The sequence below is a fragment of the Artemia sp. Qi Xiang Cuo genome, chromosome 19 (assembly GCF_049724085.1).
Source record: "Artemia sp. Qi Xiang Cuo chromosome 19, ASM4972408v1, whole genome shotgun sequence".
Lineage (NCBI taxonomy): Eukaryota > Metazoa > Arthropoda > Branchiopoda > Anostraca > Artemiidae > Artemia > Artemia sp. Qi Xiang Cuo.
The window spans coordinates 60,483,052-60,498,734 of record NC_142812.1 but is presented as its reverse complement, the minus strand read 5'-3'; the positions used below and the strand labels follow the sequence as shown (position 1 = coordinate 60,498,734).

At 33.5% G+C, this 15,683-nt stretch overlaps 1 protein-coding gene across 3 annotated transcripts in view; it reads right to left on the bottom strand.

Moving 5' to 3' along the window:
- The window catches only part of LOC148941074 (uncharacterized), a 60,964-nt gene extending 46,119 nt beyond the window's left edge, over nt 1-14,845 (bottom strand). Inside the window, exons 1-2 of one of the 3 annotated variants that reach the window (XM_089104786.1) lie at nt 14,724-14,845; nt 5,946-7,156 (exon numbers count right to left, since the gene is read on the bottom strand). In XM_089104786.1, coding sequence (XP_088960912.1) covers nt 5,946-7,079 — 1,134 coding nt within the window. In that variant the 5' untranslated portion in view covers nt 7,080-7,156; nt 14,724-14,845. Of the gene's footprint in view, nt 1-1,196; nt 2,530-4,487; nt 4,552-5,945; nt 7,157-14,723 lie in introns of those variants that run through there. The other 2 variants (XM_089104784.1, XM_089104785.1) reach the window with 2 other exon arrangements.
- Nucleotides 14,846-15,683: the final 838 nt, after the last annotated feature.

Below are 15,683 nucleotides of genomic sequence, written 5' to 3'. Positions count from 1 at the left end.
TGGTATGCTTTCAAGCACTAAAAGCAACTCCACAACAACAACAAATAACATCAAGAGCATGCCAGAGCATAACCACACCTGTCAATTTGCAAAGTTCAGTGCGCTCAGTTTCATACAAAGTTATTTTCTGCAGTCAAGCAAACAATGATCTTCCTAACGTCCTCTAAGTCAAATTCAGAAGAACGAAATCTAAATAGGATTGTCAGCAAAATAACTAATGGGTTTTCGAAAGGGGGGGGGTGACTGTGCATAATCAAATTTTCCTTCATGTTCATTATATTTTATACACTATGAAACTGAATCTGGCTTTGTTGTTCTACTACCGCTTCTTAGGAAGAACAGTATTTTGTAAAAAAAAAAAAAAAAAAAAAAAAAAACATCAAAAATGTTTTCAAAACCTTGGGATATATATATACATATATATATATATATATATATATATATATATTATATATATATATATATATATATATATATATATATATATATATCGCAAAAAAGTACGTGCATACCTCTAGAATTTTTTTTTTAGCCAGTCGTCAAGTTCGTTCAAGGTTTTTCAAAAACGTACAAATTTTTATGGAAGGGGGTTTATAAACTTTGAAGGCTCATTTGATTGGAAATTAAAAGTTCTAGTTCCCTTTTTTATAGTCAAAAGCAATTGGAGAGCAACCAGCCCCCTCCTTGCCCTCTTCTCCCCCATATGAATCCGATCAAAATTTTGATATAGTCATTTTGTTCAAAATAGTTCAAAGTCAAAATAACTATGCGTCCAGGTTGACAACCTGGAATTCAACATGATCTGTTGATTCCCATTAAAAACTACAGTTTGAAAGAAGAACAGCTCCTTCTTAAGCTGTTTGTTGTGCCATAAGTTGTTAGCTTATTGTTCCCTGATTTTTGTACACATTCCTCTTTTTTTTATTTTAGCATCCATTACTACCAAAACTACAAAGCTGCATATAGAGGTCTTTTTCATTAGAATTGAACCCCAATTCTTTTTTTCTTTTTTTTAAGATATGAATGACTGAAAGCTTCCACTTAACTAGTTCTAAGAATCAGATTTTATTTTTACTGTTCTTGGTACTTAAGTACTAAAGGAGCTGTGGATTGTTAGTAAAAACGATACAATGCAAAAACGTGCTAGATTGAGCATGCTTTTTAAGGTTAGTATTTTCTGGACAATTTTAAACTACCGTCGCAGAGTGACTCGTCTTCTGTGAAGACTTTGGCTTCTTTTTTATTACCGACTTCAACACTGGTAAGGACGGAGCTGCAGGATTGGCAGTTAAGCTATATACATCTTTCACCGGGTAAGATCCTAACAAGTCCGCGGCTAGTGGATACTCAGCATAAGTAAAGTCTTGGGGCTCAACATCAATGTATGCATTTACATCTATTGAATAGGCTGTAGTATTCACGAAAGGATAAGCCTTTTCTTTAAGGCTAATTGATTTGGTAGAATTTATTTTAGGCGGAGGCAGTGCATGATATGGATATTCGTCAAGCCAAGACGTTTGAAGCACTGACGTTTCTGTTGTTCCGATGTCACTCTTTGGAATCTGGAGAAGTGAATTTACTTCGCTTTTTACATCACAGCTAGTCTTTTTACGAACTCTTTGCAAAAACTTATTCTCATTAGGCGACGCTGCTTGTAATAAGTCATGCTGCTCGTGAGATAAGTTTTTGGGAATATCAACCACATTACTAACCACTGTTTCTACTTGAGGACGGCTTTTTAATAAGGGATTATCAACCCAATCAAATTGACTAGTATCACTTTCACCGAGATTATCACTGGACATAGAGGCTTCACCGCCATGTTCTGGAGGTGGAATATAACCCGTAAAATATTCATAACCACACGTAGGAATTTGACTTAGTACATCCTGCTTTTCAATAATCCGTGGCTGATCAGCAGGAAATACATAGTCCTGTGGCACAACAGACCAATTGCCACCTAGAGTCCATAATTCAAACGGCATGTCCATTGTATCATAGCCTGACTTCACAGTTATATCTTCTTGGACTTCATTATTTTCGTTTAGTTTTTTGGCTGGACTTTCAGTTGGCGACACGCTTTCAGATTTTTTCTGGATACCAACCAACTGCGTTTCAGATAAATTAATATTTGCACTACAATCCACAGAATATTGATCAACTAAGGGGTCAAAGGCTAACGGTGACCCCGTAGGTGTGGGGGTACGATCCGAAGAGCTATCAGAATCATCACTACTAGTATCACCGTCAAGCGAGTTCATATTTAATACAGTATTTTTTCGGTCTAAATTGACAGACGTATCAGCACCACGAATGGGCAAGGGTGGGTCACCGTCTACTGGCGGGGATGTCAATGACAGGGAAATACACCGAACTCGGTCAGTGAATTTTCGCAATAAATTTGCACATTGACCACTCACGTTTTCGACGAAAAGGTGTGCTGAGCTTTTAGACTTTTGGACGCTAACAGCATTGCCTTTTTTAATCCATGGCATGTTCCAACTCTCATTGCTTCTCTTCAATTACAATCTAAGAGTTTACATTAATTATGATGATTACGAGGCACTACGATTTGGCTGAAAATATATACCCCTTTGTGCAAGGAAACGGTCAAATTAACGTCTAACAAAAAAGTCAGAGGCAGCTCATCCAGTTCTCTTGACATTTATGAGCAGTTACTTTTTAAGATAATTATTTCGAACAGTTTCCAAGGGGGTAGTGAGTGCCTAAAATTTTTATGTCTTTTAAGTTTTTTTTCACAGATTCGTGTAAATGTATGTGAAAACTGCACCCATACTAAGGAAAGGACGTTTCATTGATCGCCTCTCTCCTTGCTTCTCCTATTTTTCCACAAAAATATTTAGGGATCGAACGCAAAAAAGTTACTTCATTATTTGGAGCCTCTCATACCATTGAAACTGTAGCTCTGTAGGGGGTTAAAATGTGGACGTGACCACAGATGCATAATTGTCAGACTTTGAGGCGGGGGAAGGGGATCAGAGGATTTTTCCTAGGCGATTAGTAAAAAGAAGTTGATTTCTAGATCCTCATTTTAAATTTTTTTGATTTATGAATCGTTATCAGTGCTAAATTTTCCCGTAATTGTGCAAGTATTCATTTAACTATAAAAATGTATTATGCTCAAGACCGTATCCAGAGGGAGGGTTAAAGGGTTTTAACCCCCCCCCCCCCCAAAAAAAAAAGAAAAAAATTGTCCAACTCGAAAAACGTAGAAAAATGCACACAAATAAATTTTTTGATTATACAGTTTGATTATTTGATTTTTTGTAAGCCCCCCCCCCCTTAGTCTTTTATTATATATATATAATATTTTATTATATATATATTTATGTATTTATAGTCTTTATTATGATGAATAAGATATGTACATTTGTTTTCTATTCCTAAGTTCAGATTAACAAATTTAAAAGCAACAAATAAGGCAAGTCAAGAAATGACCAAACAAAACAAACAAATACGCAATAGTTTATGCTTATATGCTTATATGGGCAATGCTTTATGCGTATATGGGCAATGTTAAGACAACAACAATGTTGTCTTAACAGACTTCGGATTTTTTTAGAAGCAACAGATGTGACATTGGTCAAGTATGGTTCTTAAACGTCGCCACTCGAAAAGACGGATTTGTAAAATGTTTTGTACGGATGCTATTAGGTACCGTCAGCATTACCGTATTTCAAACAGTAAGCTCTACGAAAAGGGGGTTCTATCCTGCTTTTTAGAGATATATTGTAAGAAAGGCTGGGCGGGTAGGACACGTTCTGCAGATGAAGGATGACAGATTGCCAAAAATCTTTTTTTCGACAAACCATCTGTGACTAAACCAAAAACAGGTCGTCCCCGAATAGTAGGATGGTTGGTAGGAGGTAGGAGGAGAATAGGTAGGAGGTTGAAGGAAAGACTTGATGGAAATTGAAACTTCTTGGGAGGGTGTAAAGAAGGAAGCTTTGAATACATAGGGGCGGAGGAGTGTGCGTAGTTGCGTTGACCAGAGGCGGTTTGGTGCTGCAATTAGTTGTTAATAGCAGCAGTAGCAATACGAACTTGAGGATTTACCACTTAAATAATCACAGCATTACGGAAGTGTTCGTCTTAAAGTACTGACCCCCCTAAGCACTGACCAAGAATGTTTGTGTTACTAACACCGATAATCTTAAACCATTTAAAAAAAATAAAAAAATTCAACGATGATAAAAAAAAAAAATCTAACTGATACATCGAAAATTCTTATTCAGAATTTTAGAGCACATTGTCTAGTTATTATCCTTACATTTATGGTAAAAAAAAGGCCGAGAAGGGGTTTGTAACTTATGTATTTAATTCATGTCACTTTTCCACTACAGACAACCTACAATTATGATGACTCATCCCGAATCTTCTAAGCACTAACGAAACTCCTAACCACTGACAAGAAAAGCTTTGTCTAATCAAGTTCTTACAGTTATCCAATAATGCAATAATAATACCAAATAGTGCCTCGTTATCACACAAAGATGTCGACCCAATAACAAAAATTTCACACTTCACAAATCATAATAGATATCTTTTTCACTCCATAGTTTCTGCAGGAAGTATAAAACTCTTGGACGGAGAAAGGCACGAGCCGTCCTAAAGATAGACAGAATTGCGCGAGCCTCCGCCAGAAGCCACGGACTAAGTATTTATAGCCTCGGTATCCATCTCAGCGTCTCTCAGTAGTCAAGTCAGTCAGGTTGATGAAATGAAAATAAATTGAAGTTTATTCAAATAATGCACTTTTAAATGTGACATCAATCACATGTGAATGTTGCAATGATTCGGGTGTCGTATGGTGTTTTGAATGAGGGGGTCCTATACTTGAACATACATATTTTGGGCAGAAACTTACAAGTTACTGCATATTGAAGCATAATTCCTTTAATAATATGCATATGGGCAAGAATTTCCCGAGTGGAGGGGGGGATAACAAAAAAATAAGATGATCTGAATAAGAAGTACCGAAAAATTCGGGAAGTTTTAGAATAAGCATATGTGCAAGAATAAGAAGTGCCAACAACTTCGGGATATTTTAGGATTTCTGGGAGGAATAGGCCAAGCCCCCAACTTCGGCATACATCCCTGGTTTAGACAATATTTGTAGAGGTCTATCACAATTTCTAGTAGAGCCAAATCTGGTTCTTATATTACGTGAAAAAAAGCACAGGAATGACAAACTTTAAAAACTAATAAAAAATGAAACATGTCATGCATAAAATGATTAATGTAAAAATTAAAGAGTTTAGTAATATGAAGACCACACAAGCAGTGGGTCTTTGCCATTTTTCTTGGAGGAAGGGGGTGCTGGGTGGGATTGACTCCTCAAATAATCATCAAAATTCGTTTTCTTTCCTCTGTCCCAAGTTCCACGAAAGCCCTTGATAGTGACATAAACAATGATCAATGTCAAACCCAAACATAGGGACCCCCCTTAACGTCTAAAATAAAAAAGAAAGAAAAAATGTGTGGCCCTAAGGATAGTCTACTGAAGCACAAGACAATCCACACAGCAGAAAAAATTTCTCTCCGCTAAAACATTTGTTCTACATGTCTATGGATAAAATCACCCCTTAAATGAAAAACCTTGAGATTTACACAGCAATAAGTTGAATAAACCACAAAAAAAAAAAAAATCGAAAACAAGCACTCAAACATTTTCTTAAAACAAAATAAGTTAAAAATAAACAACATGAAACTTCCACTATGCTTCTATTAAGTTTTATATTGTCAACCAACATGGAACAGCCTTTCAAAACATGCATAAGGTTTGGTGATATACAGTAGACAGGTAGAAGAAGATGACCAAGGAAAAGTTAGTGGGATTGATTATTGATAAGCAAAACATACATTTCAGGGACAAGGCCAAACCTTTGAACGAACATGCTAGGGACAATCACTCGAGCATCAACCTTCAAAACTTCTTTAAGCCGTCTCTGACGTCTTAAGGCATAACTGGTGAATCTCTCATCACTGGCAGGGGAGACCCAAAACCGAGATGTCTTCCCATCTTCAGGAGCTCCAAATCTAGAGGTCTTCCCGTCTTCTCCAGTTCCAAATCGCGAAGACTTCCCATCGCCTGCAGCTTCATTCGCCCCTGTCTGATGAACATCAGCTAATGTCGATTCTCTGCGACTATATTTTCTAATCAGACGAGTGGTAGATTCTCGAGCTGATGCAAGGAAACCTGAACCTTCTTTGATGGTGGATGTATTTCGTGATGTTTTTGGTTCATCTTTCAAATATTTGTCTTCAAGTGGGAGGAAGTTCTTTCGACTAAATGGACGACGAAACATAGAAAGTGATCCGTCTGTTTCTCGGTCCACGACCGGAGTTTTTTCTGGATCACCAAAATCTCGACTAAAATCATATTTTCGTGTAGACACTTTTGGTTCACTTTCTTCAATAGGATTTAATTTGTCATTTAAAAATGAATACCTCTTATAACGATAGTTAGAATTCAACGAAGAGTCATTGTCCCGGGGTCTATATCGAACAGAACCTTCCCCAACAGTGCTTGAACTATAAGATTTAGTCAAGCTATATCCAGAGCTAATCCCCAAAGTAGATGAAGGCTTATCACGAAATGACACAGAACGATTCAAACCAGACGAGTAACTTGTGCCACCACCGTAATTGGAGCTATAAGAGCTACTCAATAAACTGGAGCCTCCCAATCCATGATTACTACTCAAATAAGATGGGGCATAGCCAGTTGAATTCAAGCTACTATAGCTAGAATCTGAGGAAAGACCTTTAGAATAGCTACCAATACCTGTTGAGGTATAACTTTTGGCTAATGCATATCCACGAGATGGCACTGAGCTGCTATACGATGCACTTTGACTTGAGGTGGCACAGCTTTTTGAGGTAGGAGATTGTTCACGATTTAAGTCTCGAGCCACTGATCGCTTTTCACTGGGCCGTAGTAAGTTTTCAATTTTTGTTGAAATTTCTGCAGCCAAGTTATCAATAAAATTTTTAGATCTTGTTCTAGTTCGATAGGCATATTGAGTTCGAGACTTATAGTCACTTACTTCATCCATTTCACAACAACTATAAAATTACAACTATTCACAGTCTTTTCACTAGCTTGTTGAGTGGACAAGAACTGTTTTTTTTTCTAATATTAACAAATATATTAATAGCAATTAGGATCGTATCCAGGTAGGAGGTTACAAGGTTTGAACCTTTACTCCTAAATATTTCTCCGAGTCGTAAATTGAACACAAAAATACAGGTAAAAAGAATATCTCTCCTATATATATATTAAAAAAAAAAAAAAAAAAAAAAACTAATAAATTGGTGTTAAAAATCCCGGTGAAAACCACAGACCCCTCTTCCCAACAACAAAATACTGGATACGGCCTGACAGCGCCAATATAGGCAATATATCATAAGATTAACATAATCTTAAATTGCGCCATAATCAGCGGAGGGGGTTAAGACCTCAGACCTCTCCCCCCAAAAATGGCATAGGGATATTTTGCTTCTTTTTTCCCTGATCTGGTGTCGCTACTTCCAATCTGTTCTTACATTTTAAAGAAAAATCCCAGCCAGTATCGGAAGAATCAGATTCAAAAATATCAAAATTTAGTGTGATCGGATCAATTACCTGTCTGAGGTGATTATTTTTATCAAAACGGGTTCATGATCACGTCATATAACTGGCATTTTATTTTGCATAGATATTTCGATAACTCTTTCCTGATATTCTTATTAATTTCGGTTTTTAATATAACCATGTATGTGTTTGTACTGACAGCGTATTTAATTATACTTCGCGCTGCAGTATCATTATGACAGACACTATCAAGCTTGGATAAGAGATTCAAAGCACTGAAACCCTTAGTTTCCTCGACCACACTGGCTTTCCATTTTGGCAATGATGAAAAATGAAAATATATCGAAAAAGGTAAAAAAAATTAATAAAATATTGAAAAAAAGAAGACTTTTTGCAATAATGATAGTAGAATTTCGAATAATTTGGCCTTATATTGGGAAGCTTTTATCAACGGGGAAAACAAACACACAAAAATGCTTAGCTTAAACAAAACACATAAAAAAAAAAAAGACAAACACTATACCAAAAAAAAAATTAAAACATTTTCTTCTCATATTTCTTTGCGCTTACTTTAGGCTAAGTATAGGTTATTTTTTCGGGGGGAGGGGGTCTTTTCACCGTTGATAAGGACTTCTGAGTGTGGATTCAAAATATTCGCACTTCTACTATTATTTATGCATTTACATCTCTCTTTTTCTCACTGTCTTATTAAAAAAATTACTCACTTTTCTATATTTTCATTTCGTTTCGGATGTAAACCCATATTAACTTTTTGTGATGGAATTTTTCTTGTAATGGTGCTACATATTTCTTTTTTTATTTATGGTTAATAATCAAAACCTTCCCCCCCCCCTCCTCAATCATTTTACGGACATTGCGTTGGTATTGGACTATTTTCCTTGGTGCAGGGCAATCAAGCAAGATTATACCCAAATCCAAGTACACAGCCCTACTGGAATCCACAAAGGTATCAGCTAATCACTTTTTTCCAAAAGATGTGCAAACACAACAAGAACTTAGGAGCCCCTGCTCTAATTTAACTGCTTTCTGTTTCCTCCGTTTTGTCAGGATGAAAGCCAATATAAACACCCTGATTGCATTCCAATTTATGTACATCTTTATACCAAACATTTAGAGCGGAAGAAAAGATTATTTAAACACATAAAGAAGAATTCAACTTCACCGTAAGACCTTTCACACTAGCATAACCCGCAGTCTATGCAATCAGGGCTGTCCCTCGATGACTAAAGAAATCACTAGATTTTAGTGATTTTCTGCAATAATCCAGTGATGTGCAAATTTAGTGATTTTTTGCTTAGCAATATAAAAATCACTAGAAATAGTGATAAATCACTATGAGTGGCAACCCTGTATGTAATATGTGATAAGCAAATTTTGTCTGTAACGTAGGCAGTACTAAGTACAATCGAGCCCTACCTAGAATTTTAATTCACGTAAGCTTGTATTATCTTATGGAAAAGTAAATATAGCAGCAACAAAATTGACTAGCAATTAAAAGTTTTGAAAAGTACTACATAAGCGTTTACTAAAAAGCCTTTGACAATTGAAAAGAACCTGAATTTACATTTCTAATTAGTCAGGCTATGATAATTTTAGACGATGATTATGATGATTTTATAGAATTTTAAGGTTATATTGTGTGAAAGGACGTACATAGAGTGAAAGTCGCTTAAATGAATTTAAGTGGTTCCATTTTTTTTCTAATTGAGCGTTCCAGAAGACAATCAGATCAAGGCTAATTTTATAAGATATTTTATCATGTAATAGTTCTGGATGAATTTTTTAAAAGATGGTCGGGAGATCAAATGAATCTAGCTATCAACCTTACTTTTGGAGCTTCATCCATTATCCCTTTTACGGATTTACGGACCAAATCACTTTCTAAAAGCTCATTTGCTTTAATCCAAAATTTGAAAACTTTTGGCTTGGAACGAATAATTAGCATCAAAAACTTAAAATGCCTTTTAAGGCTTATAATAATTTCAGTTGTCCCAAGACACCTTTTAAATTTTCAAAATTTAGTGAAGGTCAAGGAATTAATTTCCCTGATTTCATAAAAAACAAAATTCTTTGGAAAAAAAATTTTCTATTTGAAGGGGGGAGCGGTATTATGCGAATCGCATCATCGGAGCACTGTTAAATTTCATTAACTCCCCTTCACCTTTTGGCCAAAGATTCTACTTGCTAATCAAACTACTTTTCTGTTGCCTCACGATAATAGCCAGTATAAACAGACCGAGTGTTCTCTCCGTTTTTTGAACGCAAATAAACCAAACATTTAAAGTGGAAGCAAAGTGGACATCCGAAGTCAAAATAAAATAATATACGAAATCGAGTTTGGGACAGAAGTAAATTTGAATTTACTGTGTTAAACGAAAGCTGATCAGGACGTTAAACGACGTTTAACGTCGTTTTGTGTAACGTCGTAATGTGTTAAACGACGGCGGATCAGGCTTTGAATCGTGATTAATAGGGAATAGTAAAGAAGTGCCAAGAATAGCCGACAAATTACGTCGAGAAAATAAGAAGTTATCGCAAGTATTGTAAACATCTCTTCTGATTTCAGGGGGGAAGCGAAATAGTGACATGACTCGAGCTTTGGTTCGGGATTAATCCAAAACATGGAATAATATCAAAACACAGTTAAATTATATCGAGAATATGAGAAGTTATTACAAAAGTCGTAAAAATCTCCTTATTGGAGGGAAGGGGATAATGGGAATGGGTGTGGATTTGAACTGGAATTATTCAGGAACGTGAAAGTGCCAAAAATTACAAAAAGAGTAAAACGAGAATATAAGAAGTTGTAGCCAAAATTAAAATCTCTTGATTTTTTTTTGTGTGTGTGGGGGGGGGGTATAGCATGGATCAAGCTTTAAATGGGTATTAATGGAGATATATTGAACGACATTTACACGGAGTTTCTAAATTTTATTCAGCTTTGTTTTTGTTTAAATATGAGCGTGGATTATTGCCACAATGTTTCGGTCAAATGTTCGTGGCTGGATGTGATGTCCATGAATACTCAACCAGAACAGCATCCCAGATAAGACGACCTCAGACTTCAACTCGAATATTATTCTTCCACATCCCTCCTTTTGGACCAGGGTTTTATAATAGTTTACCAAATGAATTATTAGTTGAAGAAAATATTGCTAGTTTTAGGAGTAGGTTACAATCTCTGTGTTTTGGTGAGTATATTATTTCTTAGCGATTTTCTCTTGAGTGGTCTCTCAGTTGTATTTTGGTTATTTTTTATTGTGGTTGTGTGAGGGTGGTAGTTAGAGAACGGTGATAATTAGTTATGGTTTGTTTTTTTATTTAGGAGTTGCACTAAGTTGAAGGATGTTGTACCTGGCTTTTTTTTCTATTTTCTTTTTTTTTATTTATTGTTTTACGTTGTTGATAGCGATGTATATATCAGGTTTTTTTTTGAAGGATGTATAGCCTAAACAAGTTTGCTTCTAGTAGTTGATTTATTTGTTTGATTTAAATAAAAAGCCTTATCAGTTAATGTTCGTCTAACTCATCGTGTTGAAAAACATTTTATAACTGCAATTTTTTTTCAAGCCCGACCAAAGGATTCAACTCAAAAAAGATCACGGATCAGGAATGAACCTTATACTCCTCATTTTTTTTAACAGATTAAGTAGGTTTTTTCGTATTTTAATCGACCATTAGACTCTATTACGTTAATTTTAAATGTTAAAAAACGTCTATCGATAAAAGAGCATTTGGGACCCCTCCCCCCACAATCTATATTTTTTCTGATTCTCCTCAAAATTTGGTTAATTTCCAGATTATCACCTACTGTTATTATTTTTCTGCCATTCATTATATTTCCCCACATCCTTGGCCTTGTACTGTTGTTCTTTTTGTCTGATTAGCCCTATTATTTTTTTTTCTATTACTTGTACCAGTTCAACATTACCAGCCCGAATTTTATCAGATGGGGGTGGTAGATTGAATCAATTAAACTAAGTGATAGGCCGCTAAATTTGGAATCCAATCTCAATAAAATCTACCAATAAAATCAATTGCGAGTACCAAGGGATCACCAACATCAGCTTTCTTAAAAAAAAGGCCCAAAGGCTTCAGAAAGAATTTTCGAAGAAACAGGTTTGGAGTAAAAAAAAATTTATAACATTTTCTCGAATTTTACTGAACTTTATGCTTTGTACTTCGGACCTTTTTAATGAGGTGTTTTTATCTACCTTCTCGAGTGTGCCCTCAGCGCTGGGAGGGGGCATTAGAAAATTCCTCTTGCCCCTCTGTTTACAGGTATGGTAAGTATCCCTAAGGATTTTCTGGGAGGAGGGGACGTTTTAATTATATATATATATATATATATATATATATATATATATATATATATATATATATATATATATATATATATATATATATATATATATATATATATATATATATATATATATATATATATATATATATATATATATATATATATATATATATATATATATATATATATATATATATATATATATATATATATATATATTTATATATATATATATATATATATATATATATATATATATATATATATATATATATATATATATATATATATATATATATATATATATATATATATATATATATATATATATATATATATATATATATATATATATATATATATATATATATATATATATATATATATATATATATATATATATATATATATATATATATATATATATATATATATATATATATATATATATATATATATATATATATATATATATATATATATATATATATATATATATATATATATATATATATATATATATATATATATATATATATATATATATATATATATATATATATATATATATATATATATATATATATATATATATATATATATATATATATATATATATATATATATATATATATATATATATATATATATATATATATAGAAAAATACGACAATTTTTTTATCATGGATATAGCTAACTGAAAATCCTTTGATAGTAGTAGATTAATGCTCAGTTTGGCAATTCGAGGCCCATGGATCGATCTCCGCTGCCACAAGGCTGGGTGACAGGCTTGGAACTTGTCCCTCTAACAAAGACCTAGAAACTGAAACGTCGATTCGACGCCCTATGCAGCAGCAATGGCTCTGGGGGGTCTTAATATTTTTTTATCCTTTTAGTTACGTTGATTTAGTTATTTTGATTCTTAAATTCTGGCCAACTCTCTCCCTGGCTTAGACAGCCCGCCATACTAATGACTTATGATTTGAATAAAATTAACGCAAATTCATTTCAATTTATTGGTTATAAATTTTATATTATATTTTCTTTATAATATTTTGTATTCTATATTCTACATTATAGCATGTATAGTAACTCATTCGACTATAGCAAAAACCTACGCAATCTTGGCAAAAGTGTAACTGGAATACAATTAAAACAGTATTCAAAAAGGCAATATTCTTTATGAAGTCAGTTTCTTTTAAGAAAAAACATTGCCATGAAAAGCCAAGGACAAACTTAGAAGAAAAGAGACTGGAGCTTTAATATACTGTTTAAATAAGTTTTTTTCGTTAGAAAGGTGGACTCGAGCCATGGCATTCATGATGGTAGGCTGTAAATCTAAACGATAAACAACCTTGGTAGGCACATTAAATCCCATAAGCGGCCCATCTTTACCCATAGGTACAGACAAATTCGACGTATGTGGGGGAGGGGATTAGAACCACAAAATAGAGCATCTAAAGGTCCATTATTATATTTTCCCGTGTGACTAACGGGTATTCGATTGTTCCTCAGCTTCTAGGGTTATTTAAGGTACAATCCACCCCCGAAGAAAAAGACACATAGAGATAGCTTAAAATAGCCCAATATGGGGTCTATAAACTCTACTTTTTTTCAGGAGTCTTTATCCAGCTTGAAGTAGGCACACAAGAGAAGTCTTCGGGCATGTAGACTCCCCCAAAGACAAAATTTCAAAATTTGTCGACAGTTACAATTATTACTTTTACTTTTAGAACAATTTACCAAAGTTTGGTATCCTTTGAAGTTACGCACAACCCCAAAACCTTCTCCCATTCTGTTCATAAACAAAAAACTGATAACTCCTTGGATAAGCATTGAACAATTCGTTTGTACTGTTTGGTTTATATATATAATACAGAATCAGAATAAAGTATACCGTCGTATACTGTAAGTGAGACTATAAGTAATAGTGTACAATAATAAATACTATAGTATAGCATATTATATATAGTTTATATTGTTTCGTTATTATTTGAAAACTTTACTTTTTTAGGGGATCATATTATGAACCATTAATATTATGTATGAAGAAAAATAGGGAAAGCCGAAACGAGTAAAAATTGAGCTAGTTAAGTATTTCTTAGTTATATTTGTATATTGCTAGTTATATTTTTTCGTTTTTTTAATATATTTCCAATATTTTAAATCTGTATATGTTCGGGAACGTGAATTTTCTAAAGAAAAAAAAATTCAAGATTTTTTTGTTGTTGCAATTATTTCTAACATTTTAACCCCCCCCCCTCCCTGTCTCCCAAATATTTTCAGGTCAAATTTTAATAAAATTTGCATTTACTAACAAAATTTGAATAGAAAATATAACAAAGAACATTAAAATTAATTATATTCAGTCTATTTACTTTTATTTCAAGGAATGGCGATGAAGATATATGAAAAAGGAAAATCTAGTCAATTTGTTTATACTTACTGCTAACTCGCCCTCTACTTTATTTTAACAAAAATCAAACTTCAAAAATTACAAAATAATTATAAACGTTAGATTATTTATTAGAAATTTAAACCGCCCTAAAACCGCCTCTGAGTCTTTTGAATTACCACACCCAAGTTTAGTAGAAAATTAGGCAGTTAGGGCTAATTCAGGCTGAATTCAGGAATTCTGATATATCGTCAAAACGTATTTTTCAAAACTAAAAGAGCTGATTGTTGAAAGAATTCCTGATAAAAACCTACAAACTTGTGAAATAAGTAGCTATCCTTCAATTACTACACTGTCACAATGGACACAATCAAAATGAATTATTAAATTAAATATAAATTACAGATAATCCACCAATAAACACTTCTTGTCCACTCAAAACTGGGCCTCGGGAATCCCGCTCCAAATCGAAAAGTGTGCGGGAAAAAATATTTCCCGGGCCGCGATCCAAGCTTTGATAGAACACCGAGATTGTGCACTAACCGACTCGACCAAATTAGAATTTGATGTGTTGACCGAGGGAAGAAATGTCACAGTATCTCCGAGTTGAATTGAGCTCAATCATAGAAAATTTTGCATTTTTCTGGCAAAACAAAGTTAACCCACTAAGAAACTTGTTTTAAAGTGGAGGAACAAAAAACGAAATAAAAGGGAGAAAACGGGTTTAATTGAAATAAAGCCGCGGAACAAAATACGAAATAAAAGAGAGAAAAACGGGTTTAAGAGAAAAAAGAGAGAAAACGGGTTTAAGAGAAAAAAGAAAGAAAAACGGGTTTAATTGAAATAAAGCAGCGGAACAAAATACGAAATAAAAGAGAGAAAAACTGGTTTACGAGAAAAGAGAGAAAAATGGGTTTAATTGAAATAAAGCAGCGGAACAAAAAAACAAAATAAACGAGAGAAAAACTGGTTTACGATAAAAAAGAGAGAAAATGGGTTTAATTGAAATAAAGCAGCGGAACAAAAAACGAAATAAAAAAAGAATGCGAGTTGTATTTATTTGTTTTGTTTTTTAGTTATTTCATTTCTCTTTCTTTTTCCCGTGTGTTTAGTTTGTCGTTTTTTGGATGGTTTTATTCTAAGAAACTGTTTTTTCTTCTTTAAAGATTTTTTTTCCGTTAGATAGATAGATAGATAGATAGATTTATTTTCCATATACCAGTAAAATAATTACATAACAATCTACAAATCCCCACAAAGGCTCCATGGCCTGTAGGAGGGGGATTATGAAAAGATCAAATAAACATTAAAACATTTAAACGCTTAAGATTTAAACAATATAAACATAACATTAATATTTAAA